This window comes from Brachycentrus maculatus, unplaced genomic scaffold (assembly GCF_059751285.1).
Source record: "Brachycentrus maculatus isolate JH-2025_06_01 unplaced genomic scaffold, ASM5975128v1 h1tg000271l, whole genome shotgun sequence".
NCBI classification, from domain to species: domain Eukaryota; kingdom Metazoa; phylum Arthropoda; class Insecta; order Trichoptera; family Brachycentridae; genus Brachycentrus; species Brachycentrus maculatus.
This window is the reverse complement of record NW_028281022.1, coordinates 496524-517547: the sequence shown is the minus strand read 5'-3', so window position 1 is coordinate 517547 and position 21024 is coordinate 496524. Positions and strand designations below refer to the sequence as shown.

The 21024-nt window shown below is 40.1% G+C and overlaps 2 protein-coding genes across 2 annotated transcripts in view; both read right to left on the bottom strand.

Moving 5' to 3' along the window:
• Positions 1–21024, bottom strand: part of LOC148305522 (uncharacterized) — a gene marked incomplete at its 3' end in the record, with an annotated part of 370669 nt that overhangs the window by 325250 nt on the left and 24395 nt on the right. The gene's annotated exons all lie outside the window — the stretch shown is intronic.
• On the bottom strand, positions 1460–6877 carry LOC148305523 (uncharacterized). Its single transcript, XM_088266574.1, has 2 exons — positions 6677–6877; positions 1460–5569 (listed from the first exon to the last, which is right to left on the bottom strand). The coding sequence occupies exons 1-2, from the start codon at positions 6875–6877 to the stop codon at positions 1460–1462; spliced, it is 4311 nt and encodes a 1436-aa protein (XP_088122700.1).

The following is a 21024-nucleotide window of genomic DNA, read 5'->3' as shown; positions in this document are numbered from 1 at the left end:
ATGAATTAAATATTATTGATAAGTTAAGAACATACGAACAAAGAGAAGATTCTGGTAGAAGTCAGAACGACCATAAAATCGATGAATTTTAAAACTCGAAAATTTTAAATAAATATGTTTATTTTAAAACGTATTGTACTAACTTTGAAATAATTAGACCAGTGATACTGAACCTTTTTGAATTCAGGGAGCACTTTTCATCATATTGAAAAATAGCGGTGCACCAAAACTAAAGATTAAAAAAATATACAAAGATAATTTTTATTAAACATAAAATTGATTTTTTTTGTTATAAACAAGTTAAAAATTACATTACTAAAAAAATACATTAAAAAACAAATACTCCAATGAAACTTTTTGCGGCGAAAATTATTTAATGTGACACCTGAGCTTGATGGCTTTTACGAATTTCAGCGATATTAGGTGTAATCTTTGATAAGGGTACTCTCATTCCTTCATTCAAATTATGCCCATGGCGTTTCTTCGTTTTAATATTGTTAATGTCGAAAAACCTACCTCAAAAAAATATGAGGTTGAAAACTGTAATAACATTTTCCGTGCCCTTGTGCAGAGAGCTGGGTATTCCTTGAACAAAACCTAAAATTCATCCAGAGTTATTTCTGAGAATTTTATTTTTAGAATACGATTGTAACCGGCGTGGGTTACGTGCGATGACTCTCAAAAATGTACACGCCTGGCCTTCTTCGGAATCTCCCAACTATGCCACCGTTGTAAGGGGTGACGTTCCAGACGGCCCCGCCGTACCGAGTTACCGAGTAAGCTGGATACGGACGGAGGTGAATGGATGTATGAGCGGAAGAGCGGGCACTGGACCGACAAGTCAACCTCAATAGCCCTGATAAGGGCTTTCCGAAACTGGTCCGTGAATCGGTATAATGAGGCGAAGCGGTCCAGGCTGGCGGCGCGGCGAGTAGTCCAAGGAGCGGGAGCGGAGAAATGAAACACAGGTTTCAACAGTCACACCAGAACTGGTTTATTATCAAAAAATGCGCCCTCTATATACCCGGCCGTGATCGCGTACCGCCCGACAGTGGGAAAGTACAGCCAATCAGCGGCCGGGGGAGAGAGACAGCCATATCTCTGTCTCTCTCTAATGGGCACCGGACGGGCTACACTTTCATACCGTACCGGTGCCGTTCCAACAATTCGTTATTACATTACAATTTACAATTTACAAGTTTATTTTATCAGTAATCTATATCAGTAATCTATTTATACTACTTAACATCTAGGCGCATTTATGTATTAACATTGTCTTATTCTTTCTTATATCTAATACATTCTGTAAATATATGAGAAATCGGTAGAATCCATAGAGGCCCTTCTTCGGGTCGCATTCCGACGGGCGACCGTTTCGCTCGCCGCCAGGCGCCTGGAATTCTTTTTCAGGGCCGCCGTACGGGGTGTGCGATCCGTCCGTAACACTCCCCCCGTGCAGCTAGTCTGCACCTGAATTCTCGGGGACGGGTCGCGCGCCTTCTCTTCTTATTACCGCGATCTTTGCGGCCGGCCTGGTGTAGACCCCCCTAGGGGTCTTTACCTCCACGACTCGTACTTGGCCGTCTGCTGCTTGGTCGGCTCGGGTCACTATTCCCCGCGGCCAACAGTTCCTCGGCAGGTTCGGGTCGACAATTACGACCATGTCGTCCTTCTGGATCGGAGGCGCGGGATCGCGCCATTTCTTCCGTTGGGCCAACGTTGGGAGATATTCCCGCAGCCAGCGCCGCCAGAACATATCCGCGGATCTCTGGGCGATCCGCCACTGTTTGCGAAGGCAGGCTCCTTCGTCGTCTTCGTCGTAATGCGCCAGCGTGGGGTGCGCATTAGCGGTTCCGATGAGCAGGTGGTTCGGGGTGAGGGGTATAGCTTCCTCGGGCTGCAGAGTCACCTGTGTAAGTGGACGGTTGTTAACTGAATACTCTGCCTCGGCCAGTATCGTTTTCAGGGTCTCCTCCTTCGGAGCCTGTTCGTTTAAAGTCGCCTTGAGAGCTCGTTTTACCGACCTAACGAGCCTCTCCCATGCCCCACCCATGTGTGGGGAAGATGGCGGTATGTATTCCCATCTTATGTTCCGAATTGTCAGCTCCGCCAACAATTTTCCATCCTTCCGTAGTTCCGTCACGGCGTCGCGCATCTCTTTGTCGGCGCCGTGGAAATTGGTCCCGTTGTCGGAGTACAGGGCGATGGGGCACCCTCTCCGGGAAATCATCCGCCTCACTGCCATTATCGTGGAGTCCGCTTGCAGTGAGGACGCGAGTTCTAGGTGGATGGCGCGTGTAACCATACACGTAAAAAGAACGCCATAACGTTTTTCCCGTCTTCGGCCGACAGTCACGGCTATCGGCCCGAAGAAATCTACTCCGCAGTGCGCAAAGGGCGGTGCGCCGTACGCAAGCCGGGATGCGGGCAACTGTCCCATCAGTGGGATCCTTGGTCTGCTCCGAGCTGTCTCACATGTCTGACATTCCCGTGATATTTTCTTAGCGGCGTCCCTCAGCCGCAGGATATGATACTTCGTTCGTAGGTCTGCTACAGTTCTTTCTGTTCCTGGATGTCCACCTTTCTTGTGGACATGTTCAATCAATAGCCGCACATATCGGCATGCTCCGTCGAGGACGGGTGGGGCAGTGAGGCCTGCCGCGAATTCGGACGCGGCCTTAAGGCGTGTACCCATTCGTATTATTCCATTGCTGTCCAAGTACGGCGTCGCGGCGTACAGACGGCTTCCGGGCGGGCTTCCCTTTCCCTCCCGCAGCATTTGCAGCTCGTCTTGAAATGAGCTTTCTTGTGACCTCCTAATCCACATGTTTTCAGCGTCCTGCATCTCCGCGGCGCGCAACTCAAACCCCCCTCCGGGTTGTCCTGTGACCGAGTGCCGCCGGCATCTGGAGATGAATCGTAGTACCCAGGCGGTCGTGCGCACCAGCCGGGTCCAGGAGGAGAACCGCTCCACCTGCGGGAGGGCCTCCTCGTTCCTTGTGTGTCCGACAAACTGTCGAACCGGTTTTTCTTCGAGCGCTTCTGCGCTTGGTCTCGTTCGCCCAACTTTCTCTGTGGGCCATTCTGTCTCTTCCTCCCTCAAGAAACGCGGGCCCCCAAACCACAGTCCGTCTCTTGAGAGGTCAGGGGTCCCCTTGTCGCGGGTTCCAATGTCCGCCGGGTTTTCCTTTGTGGGGACCCATTTCCATTCTTCACGCGTGGTCAACTCATCGATCTCTCCCAATCGATTGGCCACGAACGTTGCATATTTCAAAGGATCATTGCGTATCCAACACAGCACCGTGCTGGAGTCCGTCCAGTAGATCGTTCTTACTATCCTCGCCTGACTCTCCCTTTTGATGGTGGCAGCCATCCGTGCCGCCATCAGTGCCGCCTGTAGCTCTAGGCGCGGTATGGAGAGCGGCTTCAGGGGGGCCACTTTCGATTTGGCCATCACGAACGCCGCGTCGCCGGCGTTCACAAAGTAGGCTATCGCACAACAAGCCTGTTCAGATGCGTCGCAGAAGATGTGCAGCGTCACGAGTCGCCCTTTAGACTGTAGCACACATCTTGGTATTCTGCATTCGTTGTTCTCCATCAGCCGGCGCCACTCTGACCATCTCTCAGAGTGCTCCGGCAACAGCGTCTCATCCCAGCCCGTCTTTGATCGCCAGACGGCCTGTAGGATAATTTTTGACCGCACGGTGAGGCACGTAATAAAGCCGACCGGGTCAAAAATACTCATCGTCGCGCTCAGCATTTGGCGCTTGGTGGGGTTCTCGGGGATCGAGGCCATCTCGGTCCCATATTCGAAGAGAAACGTGTCGCTCCTGGGGTTCCACATTAAACCCAGGACTCTTTCCGTTGTATTTGCTTCTCCTATTCTGATGGCATTTTCCGCCTTTTCCTTTTCCGCAATGCCTTTCAGGACTCCTGGCTTATTAGACGCCCACCTCGTGAGCTCAAAGCCTCCCCTTAGGAGCACCTGCCTCAGGCCATGTATGAGGGATGCGGCCGCTTCTTCGCTGTCGGTCGCATCCAAATAGTCATCCATATACATTCGTCCTTGTATGGCCGCCGCGGCGGCCGGAAATTCGTGTGCGTACGTTTGGGCGACCTTGTCGCGGACAAACTGGGCACTACTGGGCGAGCATTTCGCGCCGAACATCATCGATGTCAACATGTACGTTTCGGGTTCATCCCGGCTATTCGTTCGCCACAGGAACCTTTGCGATGGCTGGTCAGCTTCATTGATCCTAATTCGCAGAAACATCTCCTTGATGTCTGCGGCTACCGCCACGGCCCCTTCCCTGAATCGAAGGAGGTTCCCCAACAGCGAGGACAGGAGGTCTGGTCCTGTCAGTAAGTGGTCATTCAATGACGTCCCCCGGTGCTGGGCGGCAGCGTCAAATACCACTCTTATCTTACCCGGCTTGTTCGGGTTACTCACAGCGAAGTGAGGTAAATACCACTCCCTCGGGTGGTGCACATTCTCTTCTGCGGGGTCGAGCTTCACAGCATATCCTTTTCCAATATATTCACTTATCTTGGCCTTGTAAGCCGCTGCCAATGCCGCGTCACGTCCTAGCTTCCTTTCTAGAGAGTGAAGCCTGTTCAAGGCTGCCTGGCGATTGCACGGCAGTACGTCTCCGTCCCGAGCCCATAATAGCCCGGTCTCCCATTGGCCTGACGGGAGCTGTCTTGTAGTATTCTTCAAGAGTTCCAATGCGCGCTTATCGGTTGCGCGATTCCTTTCGGCGGTGGAGACGCCCAATGACTCCACGGCGAAGTTTCTCTTCAATAGCTCGTCCAACCCTTGCTCGACCCGGTTGTTTGGCAGATTGAAGTTGGGGTGTACGGTACCCCCGTACGTTACTGGCCCCAGTGTGGTCACTATGGTCAGCTGACCATCCTCCCGAAGCACTGGAGTGTCGATCGGGAACATGAGAGACGCGTTATCGAGGCCGATCAGCATCTGCGTTCTGATGACGCGAGCTCCAGTCCGCGCGGGCGCGCCACCTTTGTGTACAAGGTCCAAGTCCTTGATGGTCCTCGCCCCGATCTCGAATTCCCCGTTGTGATCACTTATCAAGGTCACCGTTACACGCTGCGACCTGTGTGTGTTGCTTTGTCCAGTCGCACCTTTTATCGTCAGATTCCTTGCTATCCCCGTAGCACCTATCGCGCGGGCGACACCCTCCTCGAGGAGGGTCACAGACGCAGCCTCGTCCAACAAGGCGAACACTTTTGCGGTCCCCCGCGGTCCCTTCAAAGTAACCGGCAGCACTTTGAATGTGACCGGGACCTCACAGTCATTTGTCCACAGCACCTGCGCATTGTCCACAACTTCCTCACTTTTCACGGCTTCCGCGGCACCATCCGTGCGGTAGTGCAGGATTCTATTGTGGTGTCTCCGGCAGATTTCACACTTTCTTGCTTCACACTCGGGCACCCTGTGCCCTGATTCCAAACACTGGAAACACAGTTTGGACAGCCGCACAAATTCCCAGCGGTCGTCCACGGTCTTCTTCTCGAACCGTTTGCATCGGCGTAAGTTATGCCCGCTGGCCTTACAAAATACGCATTCCTTGTCACTCGTCGTGTCGCGCGTCGCAAACACGTGACTCCTTGGCTCGACGCGTCGAGCGTTCTCGCGGCGGGCGGGCTCGGCGCACTTGTCGCGCTGACCCGCGCGCTCCTTGTCTCTGTTCCTCGCCACCATTCTGAACAGACCTCCGTGGCGCGTGATGCCGGCGGTGATCTCGTCAAGCCAAGCGGCGAGATCGTAGATACTGCTCCTCGTCTCGCGGCGGCGATCGCGGAACCAATCCCACCGGAGTTGCGTCGGCATCTTGGCAACCATCTCCGCTAGCAGCTGCGGGTTGTCGAGATAGCAAGCGTCCATCCCGTCCACGGTGGTGATGACGTTGCGTATCGAAACCGCAAAATCCACGACTGCTTCATCCGCGGGGTGGTCGGCGAGACTCGGCATCCTCCGGGCGTCTTCCAGTATCTGCGCGATGATGAGTGTCGGGCTGCCGAAGGCGTCCTCCAGCGTCCGCAATATTTCCGACACGTTGCGCGGATACAGTAGCAGGCCTGCTACCATGTGACGCGCACGCCCTTCCAGTGCGCGCGCCAATCTTCCGATGTTGTCAGCGTCCCCTATCCCCCATCTCTCAGTAGATTGGAGATATGCCGCGTTGAAGCGGCGCCATTCCCTCGGGTCTCCGCTGAACTTGGGCAACTCCGGCGGCTGCCCCGACCATCGAAAGTAGTCCCCGCCTCGGGGTGAGGGCTCCGCGTAGATTGCTCTTCCGTCATCTCTGCGGTGCCGTTCGTCCGGTCGAGCTCTGTCGACCCATTCGCGTACCGGGTAGCGATCGCGTTCGTCCGGTGCGCGCCAACGCAAGCCAGAGGTTTCCATACGCCTCGGCTCCGCGTTGCCAGTAGGCGCCGGGCCATGTCCCCCGGGCGCTTCTCCTCTGTGGCCGGTCAGTTCGTCCCGCGATTCCCCAGCGAATCGCGTAGGTTCCGGATCCAACACCGGAACCGGTAGAGCTGCGGCCGATGTCCTGAATCCCGTTCTGGGCTGATTGGCGGCGTCGTCCTGCCGCGTTCGTAGGTGGGTGGATTGTTCGACACCCGCGATAACCTCCCCCCCTGGGGAGCTTACGTTAGCTGCTGTGCACTTCGACAACAGCTCACGGAGTTGCTGGAACTGCCTCTCGTTGCTGGCGGCTAGCTCCGCCATCTGGCGGCGCAAGTCGCTACTCGTATCAGTCCGGACTGAACTGACAGAGTTCCGATCCTCCTCACGGCGCTGCTCTTCGGGCTCCATGGCGACGTTGCGTCCCGACCTCAGGGATGCAGGCATCGTAGCTGGAGACTGCGTTGAAGGATCCGGCTCGAAGGACCAAAATGTAACCGGCGTGGGTTACGTGCGATGACTCTCAAAAATGTACACGCCTGGCCTTCTTCGGAATCTCCCAACTATGCCACCGTTGTAAGGGGTGACGTTCCAGACGGCCCCGCCGTACCGAGTTACCGAGTAAGCTGGATACGGACGGAGGTGAATGGATGTATGAGCGGAAGAGCGGGCACTGGACCGACAAGTCAACCTCAATAGCCCTGATAAGGGCTTTCCGAAACTGGTCCGTGAATCGGTATAATGAGGCGAAGCGGTCCAGGCTGGCGGCGCGGCGAGTAGTCCAAGGAGCGGGAGCGGAGAAATGAAACACAGGTTTCAACAGTCACACCAGAACTGGTTTATTATCAAAAAATGCGCCCTCTATATACCCGGCCGTGATCGCGTACCGCCCGACAGTGGGAAAGTACAGCCAATCAGCGGCCGGGGGAGAGAGACAGCCATATCTCTGTCTCTCTCTAATGGGCACCGGACGGGCTACACTTTCATACCGTACCGGTGCCGTTCCAACAATTCGTTATTACATTACAATTTACAATTTACAAGTTTATTTTATCAGTAATCTATATCAGTAATCTATTTATACTACTTAACATCTAGGCGCATTTATGTATTAACATTGTCTTATTCTTTCTTATATCTAATACATTCTGTAAATATATGAGAAATCGGTAGAATCCATAGAGGCCCTTCTTCGGGTCGCATTCCGACGGGCGACCGTTTCGCTCGCCGCCAGGCGCCTGGAATTCTTTTTCAGGGCCGCCGTACGGGGTGTGCGATCCGTCCGTAACAACGATCATAGAGTAATTAATTGTTCTTCTTCTTGATATTTGTAACTCAAATCGCACAGTAAATAGCCAACATTAAACAAGAGCCAAGATCAAATAATAATAAGGTTAAATTATGTTGTAAAGAATGTTTGTATTTCTGTAAACGGAATATTGATAAAAACAGACGATCAAATAATAATAAGGTTCCAAGGCTGAATATTATGAAGACATCGCTCACTCCGACTCCCCCACGCCGTGTTGCGTGAGTGCATTTTTATTACCGAATTATGTTAGAAAAGGCGATATTACTCCGCTAACAACCGCGGCTTTCCGCGAGACTTTCCACAAATAGTGAAATAAAACATACTGAACGAGAAATAAATACATTATGCCGACTGGGGCCTCGAGCCTGTTCCATAAAGTTCGGTACACCGAATGGAGGACCATTCTCACGCAGTTACCCGAGGAAACCAACGCATCGCCCTGCCCGGGAAACACTTTAAGAGCCTTTTAAATATTTATTTCATAGCCTCCCTGTAGACCTAATAAATTCCGAGATTATTAAACTGTAATCTCGTATATTTGTACTCCTTCTAACCCTTAATATTCTTGGTAATGGTAAAATAGCATGATCTGGATTATTGTACAGGATTTTATCAAGTGATTCGGCGGTCACTTTGTGGTAAAAGGTATCCATTTTTATTTCTATTATGAAACGTGTTTCGATGCATTCCGCATCATTTTCAAACACCGTATTTGAAAATGGTGGTATATAATTACTAGTAAAACGTAAATTAAGAGAAGAGGACTTAACTTTTAAAATTTTAATGAGAAAACAGCTTTTTACTGTGAAAACAAATAAAATCTAATCAATTTCACCTAGAAAATACGGGTACCATAGGGCACAGCATCATATAAACATATCAAGGAAAGATGACCAGCCCTCCGCTTTGGGTACCAGTCCAGGGTAATATTGACTAAATATTACAGCGAAAAAAATACTTAAAACTCTCTTCTTATCATCCATTGTTTACTTTGTATTACAAAGTTATCAGTGCTTTTAATAAACATTTTTTTAAAAATTTATTTCATCCCCCTGGGAATCGAACCCGGGGCCCCCAGTGCTGTAGCCGAGCGTGCTAACAATTACACTGCGGAGGCGGACTTTTATAAAGTATAAGCCTTTATAAAGTAATTAAATTTTCTCAAATGGAGATGCCTACCTCAGATATAAAATAATTTATGACTGAATCGGATGTCAAGTTAAGTCACCGAAAGTTGAATAATTTAACAATAGAAAATCTGAATACACTCAGGGCATTGTCTCTATTTTCCTCCATTCGATACAACCGTCAATAAATCACTCGAAGGCGAGATCCAATCTTCAAAGGGCTCCCCGTATACCGACTAGCCGACCACACACTACCAGACTGGCCCATTCCTTTATAGATAGGCACACTTAATTAAACAGATCAGGTTGTCTCTTTCCATAAGGGAAAGCACGAAATTACGCATTCGCTATTCAGAAATGATTACGTTTTAGATACAACATCCTAAACAGCGTTGCCAATGCCAATTTTTAGAATTCCCAAAAAATTTAGGTCAATTTCCCTAAATTGGGGAAAAACAGAATCCCGATTCCCCACAAATTCCCCACATAATTATCCCATGGAAATAAATAAGTTTACATAAAAAATGGACTACTTGTTTTTTTATTTTAAATATTAACTCTCTATTTTTACATAAAATGCAAAGTAATTAAAAATACATTTGATACGTAATAAAATATTTGAGAAAGTACAGCCTAAAAAAACAGCTAACTTATATAAGTATTTAGTTAGATAGTACACAAACAGAAAAATTGATATACTTTATTTATTATTTTGTAGCATAAACAATTAAGTATGTAGAACACATAAAAAATAATACTAAAAGAAGAACACACAAAATATATACTTTCAAAACATTATTATATTAATAAATGGTCAAACCGAATTTTCCCCACAAATTCCCCAATCGAGTTGAGATTCCCCGCAGTTTGGGGAATTCCCCACAGATTGGCAACCCTGATCCTAACATCCTCGCGCTAAATCCTAAAAGGTTAACCAGTGATTAAAATCTAAACCAACACAAACTAATACATAATAACACCGGTTAAATTAAATTAATTGAAGTTTGTTGAACGTATCAAATGAAGATTTTCAAGGTGTTGACAATTTAGTTAGGGTAGAGCGACATAAATACGAGCGTTAAACGACACTGAGTAATTACACTTTTACCAGCGTTTACATAGACGCCTAAGAATTTAATTCAACAATAATTCACGGGATTAAAACTACACACAGTCGGTGAGCCGAGGTATACGTCATAATCTGGGAAGAGAGATAACTAACCGAGCAAAATTACTGCAAGGATTAATTTTTTTGTAATAGCTTTAAGTTTAAACTATATACACTTGTACCTTGTTTTTTTTGTTTTTGTTGCATCATCACAAACATATTTCATCCGTTTATACGAAGTTACAAATGGTTAGCAAGATCAAGATGAACTAATCATTCATTCGTGTCGCAGCATAATTAAATGGAAAAGAAAGAAATTAGAAAGCAAACATGTTTAATCTGTATATTTCGCAATGCTTGTGAAGCAATGAAAATATTGAAAATCTTTGAAACAGTAATGCAATCGTAAGCATTTAAATGTTAAGTAATAGCAGCTGTCAAGAAGCGCGCTGTCAGCCATGAGTAATATTTATTTTGTATTGCGAGGTTTAGTAAAGTTAACAGATAGCGCTGCCATTTGCCAAAAAGCTGTTTGAAAACAAAAATATATTATCTGTACCAGGTAAAAAGACCTGTCACAGGTTTATAAAAACAAAAACAAAAAAAAATTAAAAATTAATTATAAAAACACTTTTGTGAATGCAACGAGTATGATTTGTGAATGCATACGTGTTAAAAATTCCAAGCAATTGGTGAATGGCTTAAGTAAATTCAAGACTTGAAATAGATTAACATTTATATTTGTAATTTTGAAATAAACATTTGAAATTAGTAAAAATAACTTGAAATATTGAAGAAGATAAAAATCGTAAAGGCAATCTCAATTGATCATGCCTACATCAAAATTAGACCAACATGTTGTTATGACGTTTGATGGCATTAATCCGTAAATGATCCATTATTACAGCGTTATACGTAACAGGATCATGAACGCCCGAATGATCACAGATGAGACTGTAGCACACGCTTTATTACGCTAAACAAGAACAGAAGCATTCGTCAGGGAATCGCTGTGGTATAATACAAATGCTTTAAATGTCTTAAGTAAATTTTAATCATATTACAATGCTTAATCTCATTAATTTTGTCAGAAAAAATACATGTACTTTTGTATATAATCCTGGTTTTCAACCCCTGCTTTATGTTTGTTTTACATATATTTTTTTTACAACATTTTGAGTGTGTTCAAATACTTGTTCACAGATTATCTCCAATTAAAGGAGTTATTTTTCATATTATTTTTTAACATCTCATCAAAGACGAAGAAGAATATAAGAGTTTCTGCTCAATAAAAAGCTTCTTTTCATCTCACCAATAGATGTCTCAAGTGAACGTTCTAGTGATTCAAGAACAAAGTTGGTTTATATATAGAACTTGCTAGAATTTGAGTAGTGTGGTTGTCAATAATGGGTAGTATTGGTTAATGTTACACGTCTGTAAAGTGATCACTTAAACCAGCCTATGACGGACGTCAGCCCCGTAAATGCTCAGACTTCTATATTCTTCATTATCTTTGATGAGATGCCAAAAAATAATATGAAAATAACTTATAATTTTTAATTATTATCTCCAATTATAGGAGTTATTTTTCATATTATTTTTAACACCTCATCAAAGATACTAATTTAAGAATTTCTGCTCAATAGAAAGCTTCCTTTCATCTCACCAATAGATGTCTCTAGTGAACTTCTAGTGATTCAAGAACAAAGTTGGTTCATTTATATAGAACTTAGAATTTGAGTAGTGTCAATGATGGGTAGAATTGGTGAATGTTGCACGTATGTAAAGTGATCACTTAAACCAGCCTATAACGGTCGTCAGCCCGTAAATGCCCAGACTTCCATATAATTTTGTATATCCACACCAATCTTATGATGTCACATACAATTTATGTGGAAAAAATAATATATTATAGTTGTTATTTTATTATACTACATATATTCAATAGGTACTTTAAGTATTATATGTACTGTAAAGACACAATGAGCCCACTTCAATTTCATCCAATCTCTGGTCTTCTTCACATTTAATTCTTCAGATTTTAGATCTTTTCTAAATCTCCGCCTTTAGCTAAGAGACACTCCTAACGTATAGTATTTTCTCATCTCGACGTTCAGCTATTTTCTTGGCGCTATTGTGTACGTTCACTGTTCCCGCCAAGAATGGCACGGATCAAGGGTGCGAAAACTGGCGAATTGCATCTTATGCACCTGTTGTACCAACTGTTCTCATGTGCTAATGTGATCAAATAAAACGTCTGCTGGAGAGCAATACCAAAGAAATGCGTGACTACCGAGATATTAGTCCTTAAAAAACTCGCAAATACTCAAGTATTTGGACACACAAAATGTTATGAATAAAATGGTCAAATTATAAGCCAAATATCACGTTTTCAGGCACTTCCCAGTATGTAAAATATTCCGGTAAGGTTAGGTTAGGATCTTGCATACATCCAAATAAACGGGTCTCTGCTTTAAAAAGCTTTCTTAATCCAACTATAGATTGCTCTAGTAAACTAACGTGTACAGCGTCATAAGATTAATGATATACGAGTATATGTAGGAGTTCCAAAAAGTTGAGTAGTGTGTTAGTCAATCATGGGTAGAATGGTGAATGTTGCACGTGTGTAAAGTGATCACTTAACCAACCTATGACAGGTCATAAGCCCAGTAAATACCCAGACTTCTATATTCTTCTTCTTTGTTAAGATATCGTTTTATATGTTCATCCCTGTTTACATAAATACTTTTCGAACCAATAATATACTAAAAAGAGAAAAATATTTATTTATCATAAACACATAATATATAATGTACAAGTTAGCTATTAAAAAAAATATTTAACTAACTAACTAACTAACCATCACGCCACACCACTATGTCTTTGCAAACATTCTTCGCTTCTTCTACATTCATGCATCTCCTCATACTACCCGACGATTATAACGACTCCTGACCCGGCCGCTTTCAAGTATTTGACATACCTGATTGTGCCAAGTTTTCCTCGGTCTTCCTCTGCTTCTTTTTCCAACTACATTCGCCTAATAAATTTGTTTAATCGTTCTTTCCTCACTCATACGTTCCACATGTCCAAACCATCTCAACACACCTTTCTTAATTGTATCGATAATGCTTATCTCGGCCTTGCATTCTTTCCTTATTCCATCATTCGAACATCTATCAAACAGCGTTTTGCCACACATTCGTCCGAGGGATCGCATTTTTCGCAAAAATATTTACATTAAATAATTACGTAACAGCAAATACTTGTCCTAGTAATAAGGTTGTAAACGTTGCCTTATGATGTCAGGTATGGTGTTCCAAGAAGGAAACAGCTGATGTTCACATTAGCACCATACATTACTCGGGAAACACGTACCACTGTCACGTGTTGTATTGTTATTCCAACTTTGTTTGGTAAGGAACTCGTAAATTACCATTTTTATTGGTGTGACCGAATTAGGACTCACATAAACTTCACAGTTCATCGAACGTTATTATTCCGTGACGTATTTCGTGATTCTGTTAGTAGATTTTTTTTAAATTTATTGGCAAAGCACCCAATTTTGGGTGATACCTGACTCTGTTAGTAGATTGACCTTGTAACGAAGTTCATACAAAAAATGTTCTCTGTTAATGTATCCTCATACAAAAAAAAACTAGTAAATTACCGTCGTTCAGTACCTATGTGCCAAAAATCCGAACAAATGTATCAAATTTTAACACATGTAAGGAATTTTTCAACGACAAAAGTACTAAATTGAAATTATGTATTATTTCTGTAATTCCCATGGAGGAAGTGCATAGGCTTTCGTTCGTTTAAGAAAGGTCAGCTAGCCTTTATTTATTTACGATTTTTAACCAATGATAGATTAAAAAAAATACTGTTTACTGCCAGGAAACGTGAAATACACGCGATACTTGTGCGAAAAAATATCTAAAAACATGATAATAATGACAGATTGAGGACGCCTGGCATAATCAGGACTGTTTTTTTTTACTATTTTTAATATTTTAAAAAAAAAAATATTAATTGATTTGGCACTTTGTGGTAAAATCTATCAATTTTTAATTTTTGTTTTACTTAGTAATTCTTGAAATATATTGTGACACCTGTTTCGATGCTTTCCTCATAATTTTGACCACCACTAATAGTGGTACATTAGTAAAACTTATATTAAAAATGAAAAAAATAATCGTTTTAATCACTTTAATTTACGTTTGTACTTATTTAACGTAGTTGAGACTTATATTGTGGTAAAAGCGAGTAGCAGCATGATTTAATGGTGCGAATTTCACTAGGATTATATTATTTAGATATTTAGTTTTAGATCCCTGCTAGTTTATAGTTGGAGCGTAGCCCTTGTCACTTGAAGCCTGTACTGAGCGAACAATGATGACTGGTTATGTTACACAAGATCAAGGAAGATGTGGGTGGGAGTTGGAAGTGTGTAGGTGCTGAGGGCACCGGTGCAATGTGCTACATGTACCAGAGCTAACCTACCAAGTCTTGGTGATTTTACAAGTTTACATAACACAAGTTCCTTGACTACAAGTTTCAAAAACATATTTGAAACTTTGCAGCGATAAGATGAGTTGAATGTTAAACAGGACGCGTGAAATAGTTTAATTGTATTTGAAATTTTATGGAGTATCGACGACTCTTCAGTAATAACCCTTTGGTAGTTATTTTATTATTATTTTATATTATCAATTGATAAAATAATTAATAAAATGATAATATAACACGTGCACAAGAGATTGTCTTGTAGACCAATACGACCATACGTTTGATTATTAAAGATGATCATGTTAAATGTTTTCTCGGCACGGGAAAACTCAGTAAGGGCACATTATGGCAATATGTAATTTTTAATTATTTTTATTAAGAAATATATAAATAAATAAAGACTTCGTATTATTTTTTGACATCTCATCAAAGATGAAGAAGAATATGGAAGTCTAGGCATTTACGGGGCTGACGACCGTCATAGGCTGATCACTTTACACGCGTGTAACATTCACCAATTCTACCCATTATTGACAACCATACTACTCAAATTCTAGGAAGTTCTATATATTTGAACGAATTTAGAAACATTGTTCTTGAATCACTAGTACTTCACTAGAGACATTTGTGAACAAGTATTTGGACTCACTCAAAATGTTGTAAATAAAGACTTATCAGAGACTATATGTTTGAATAGGACCTCGCATAATTAATTGAATTCCCAGGTAGGGATTTGCATGAAAAATAAAATTACCGTCGAGAGACAGCTACAAACAAAGAATAAGTAAAAGTTTTCTGTACTTTTATATGGAGGCATATTTTCAAGCAACTGAGAATACTGAAACGTTGAAAGTTAGAATTTAAATGAAAAAGGGGTTAAAAACACTTCAGTAAAATAATATTTGTTATGGTGTTTCGAATTCGATTTCGAAACAGATCCGCAAGACCATAAAATCGGATCTAATGAAATAACCAATCTTGCCTAACTTTTAATATTTAGAAAATGGAGTGAATGAACCGTTGTTATTTGTTATGTGAACCGATATTAGTAGACGAGCTGCTTGAACAAATATATTTTACACATCTTATGTACTTATACATGTACTAACTGCAAATCAACACCCACGTTAGGGTTGCCATTCATCCCGATATGATGGGACATGTCAATGTTATTGATAGTAGTGTCCCGACAGCGCCTGATCACGGATTAAACACTCCGTCACTTATTGAAAAGAAACGGGAATATATGTACAAGTTTGTTAATTAATACTAGCATATAAATCTCCATCTAGTGTGGAGAAATACATCGGCGCCCGTGCCAGTGAACCTATGTAGGTCCGGCACTGCATCCCGACTGCTTAGAAAATAAATGTCCCAATTTAGTCGAAATACTGTGTAATTCATATTCACGTGAATCGCGAACAGATATATGTGTCGCCTACTTTCAAAATCCGCCAGATCCAATTTTATTAGATTTTAAAATAAATACTCTATCGGAATGCCAATTGTAGGCTTTGTTGTTTAAAATATTAATATACTTGAAAACTCTGCTAAAAAATACTTGAAATCAAATATTTCAAATTCTGCTAAATTCATGGAACTTGCTTTCTGACCCATATCGGCCAATCAGAGAGCAGAGAGCAAAAATTAATATGACGTCATTATCGGTTTGTGTCTCGTATTTTTAAATACTGAATCATTTTCTAAAAAAATGGGAATATTCCCTATTTCATAATATTTTATCTAAAGACAGACAAATCTTTTGAACATAAATGTTACCCGGAGAATTTTTCATTTTTTGTAAAATCGACTTACATGGATCTGGCGAATTTTGATAGTAAGCGACACATATATAATTATACTTTCTAATGAAAATAAAAATGACCAAAAATTTATATATTTATGACGGAAAAATGGCTTCTGAAAAATTAACTCTGTGATGACCCTTTTTTGGTCGTTGATATGATAATGTCCCGATAGCTTTGGAAAAATGTGACAACCTCAATCTTGGTACAATAAATAGGTAATAAACTAATTTTGTTTAGTAAGCGTATAAATCTCGCCTAATTTCAACAGTTACTGATAGTTCTGTCAATAAGTCAAGTCGTGAGACATCGATAAGGAAAATTCTAAACATTGTCAACCTTTATCGCTAAGATCAATACATCGGTGTTATTTGTTGTAGTTACACGAGCCGTAGGTAATAAGAAATTTATCGCACATAACCTGATTCAAGGCTTAGTATACTTATAATATTGTGTACACCACAAAACGATAACCGAAGTAGTCATACATCCCTCATAAAACAAAATAGAAAAGGAAACCATATCAATACTGACAATCTGTCCTGAGAGATGAAAAATGTTCTATCTCAGAGACTTAGGAATATTTACCGTATAATTTGAGAATAAGGGGATATCTTTCATTTTTATCATATTTAAGGGTCACCAAAAACAGACATAAACGATAAGATAATATACGACGCATAAAAAGAACATAAAAACACAGCGGTACTATTTTATAGCCGTATCACGACTTCTTCTTACTACTTCAATTCGTTCTTAAAACTGATTTCTGACGATCTCATTACTTTTATATGAAAAAGATACAACAATGAATAAAAAAATCTTAATTTTGAAAAACGATGTATTTTGCAATCTCCCAAATCACATTTAAAATTTTCACACGTTGATTCGTGGCATTAAATCATCTGGAAATGCAATATTTTCTTATTATTTTTTGACATCTCATCAAAAATGATGAAGAATATGGAAGTATAGGCATTTACGGGGCTGACGACCGTCATAGGCTGGTTTAAGTGATCACTCTACACACATCGTATCTCATATACTAATAACAGAGTTTCTGCTCAATAAAAGAGCTTCTTTTCATCTCATCAATAGATGTCTCTAGTGAAGTTCTAATGATTCAAGAACAACGTTTCGGAATTGGTTCATATACATAGAGCTTCCAAGAATTTGAGTAGTGTGGTTGTCAATAATGGGTAGAATTGGTGAACGTTACACGTGTGTAAAGTGATCACTTAAACCAGCCTACGATGGTCGCCAGCCCCGTAAATGCCCAGACTTCTATACTCTTCATCATCTTTGATGAGATGTCAAAAAAAAAAAAAAAATAACTCCTATAATTGGAGATAATCCAGTTTTTGTGAATTTGGACACACTCAAAATGTTGTAAATAGCAATAAAATCTGTTTTTTTGCTAAATTTTAATGTTTAAACGATTCCATAGTCCATTACAAAAAAAAACAAATAATATATTTTGTATACTTAACCGTCATTAATAATGATATTGAAATTATGGTAAAAATCTTCAGAAATCAAATATTTAACAGTGAATACGAAATTCAGCAATCCAAAATGTTTCGTTGTTTTAAAATTTAATTCACTAAGGAAAGTTGTCAGGAAGTTTAGTAAGACTAGAAACTTTATGATTATAATCAACAATTTTCAGAGTGACGTGTTTTAGCTATAATATTAAAAGATTTAGTCGACTTTAGTTCATCATATTATTCCTTTGATAATTTTCATTGTTTTCATGTAACTTTTGCAAACCTTAATTATTACTCTAAAAATTTCTGAGTACTATAACACTTCTTATCTTTGAATCCTACCCGTAACCAATGATGCATAAAAAACCATATTGGATTGAAGCAGTAATAATCCACGCTTAATCATCAATTACATGAGAGCAAGGTGAATAGTTTTTTTTTTATTTAACAATCTAACAAACTATTTTTATTAAATAAGTAATGAAAATACAAAGTGACAACCTTGATTTTGGTAAGGTTAAAATGGATTTGGAATACAATAATATACATACATACGATATTTTTTCTCCAAATATGTAGCAGGAATCGAAAAACGTTAAACATATAAAAAAAAATATTTGTAGTAGTAAAAAGAGAAATTCAAATGTGTCCATAATGAAGATGGAAATTTCTTATGACATAATACGGTTAAGGTTTTTATCGATTTGAAATACACGGGGTACAGTGTGACGCTAATTCACCAGAAAAATATTTCAAATAGGCAACATATAAAGGGTAAAAATCTAGATAATATTTTTTTGTATATACTTTTTATCATAAGGTTAAATTTTTAATAGTAACCCTTAAATACTCCCAAAATTATTTTTAAAAGAGTAACAACTTGATACTTTGATCCTGAAAAAATGTGAAAAAAGGTAAGTTCATAAAAAAATTAGGTGTAACTTTTGTGTAGACTCATTAAATAACATCGTCTCAGTCAAAATAATACCGACCTTTACTCCTACTCCCATCATTTTAATAAAGGTCAAAGTAATACACAAAATTACCATCAATTTCAAATAATGGGAGACATTTAAAGTGTATTTTTGGTATTGTTAACTAATGGCTGCTTTCTGACTATATAAGACGAAGAACAACGATTAATATTCAGGGAGTCTACACCAGTCTAAACAAAAACTTGTTTTTTTTTCTGTGGTGAGAGTGCAGAGTGCACCGTGTTTACTATACTTAGGTACCTGTATCTCGTACCCGAAGTGTCGCATTCATTAATTTAACTTTCAGCTTAGATTCCAAAAGGATAGAAAAATAATAAGTATTAAATAAAATAGTTCTTATATTATGTACTTGTATATAAAAAAAACTATTAATTCAAAATATTTAATAGTATTTTAAAGGAATACACAACTGTTAGTGTTCTTTTTTTCTACCGCTTGGTGTAGGCCTTGTGGCCTGTTCCAGTAGTATCAGGACTGTGATGGTATTTCAATGAAAGGATAATGCATTGACTAAGTAGTTTACAGAATTTAATTATTACTTATGAACTTTATTTCCGACTTGGCGAAACCGGTTGTCGATCCGTATGCAACCTTATAATAATGTACACATTATTAAAAGGTTGCAACAATTATTTTTTCTGCTATTACTGGGCCGTATTTGTGTATGTTTTGATAATAGAAAATCGTGTCATTTTTAAAAACCTAAAATTACTAAAAGTTAATAACAATTTTAGTTTTATCATTAAAGTTAAATAACACTTTATTGTTATGAAATATTGATTTCTTTCTTTGTAAAACACATACTTTTTTCATATTATTTTTTTAACATCTCATCAAAGATGAAGAAGAATATGAAAGTCTGGGCATTTACGGGGCTGACGACCGTCATAGGCTGGTTTAAGTGATCACTTTACACACGTGTAACATTCACCAATTTTACCCATTATTGACAACCACACTACTCAAATTCTTTGACCAATTTTGAAACATTGTTCTTGAATCACTAGAACTACACTAGAGACATCTATTGGTGAGATGAAAATAAACTTTTTATTGAGCAGAAACTCTTTTATTAATAATCCAGATTTGTGAACAAGTATTTGGACACACTCAAAATGTTGTTAATACTTTTTTAATTACCCGCATTAAAAAAATGTAAAATCGTCAGATCAATAACATGGAACAAAATTGAAATATTCGTTTTATCTTCTCGTAAAATTATTCATCGGGCAATTATTCCGACAGTATACGTTAAGTATTGAAGTTAAATCCCAAAATCAAACACGCAAGTACCAACACTTTCACACACACACCCACACTTCACATACACCACACACCCACAATTCCTTGCACATCCTCAAACAAGCAGCCGGAAGCGCTAGAGACGCAACTTGCCTTTTCTTTTTTAATTGTTAGCCATATGGACTTAATGCGCGACCACGTTTATTCAACGGGGCTTTCATTCGACACACCAGAAATAAAGATCTCCTTAGAACGAATATAATGTCGTTAGATACGTTACAAGTTATCTCAGCTTTGAAGTTACAATTTGTAGTATTAAACCGCATTTGAACAGTTTAAATATACAAACTTTATATAATTAATTAACTTTGTTTTCACCACTTTTTTTTACTAATACAATTTGACCTACCGGTTTCAACAAGAACCTAGTCATCATCAGGGTTTATTTTAATTAAAATACTCATAAATAATCATAAATCATATTTTTAGGATTTTTACGGAGTGTGCAGAAGTTTTTGGTGAGAGTATTTTAATTTTTTTAATGTTTTTTAATTAAAATAAACCCTGATAATGACAAGGTTCTTATTGAAACCGGTAGGTTAAATTGTATTTATAAAAAAGTGGTGAAAACAAAGTTTATTAATTTTATAAAGTTTATAAAATGTGCCACAAAGTATCTGCGGAAAACATTCAAGAAATATATATGCAAATATTGAAAATCGTTGATAATTCGATTATCAACTTTACCCGACCAAAAGTAAGTTAAAACAATATTTATCTACGTCAGTTTGGGATAGTTGATTTTATGTGAAATATGACTCAAACTAAAGCGTTAATATTTTTATTTTGATGTGTAAACCAACATGTATAAGTATATAATTTTAGATATTTTATTCTCGGCTGCAATCAGTATTAAACACAGCAGCGAGACTGATTTTTGGAATTTCTTTATTCAGTCACATGACTTCATTACTTTACGAACTCCAATGGTTATGCTTTCCCGAAAGCT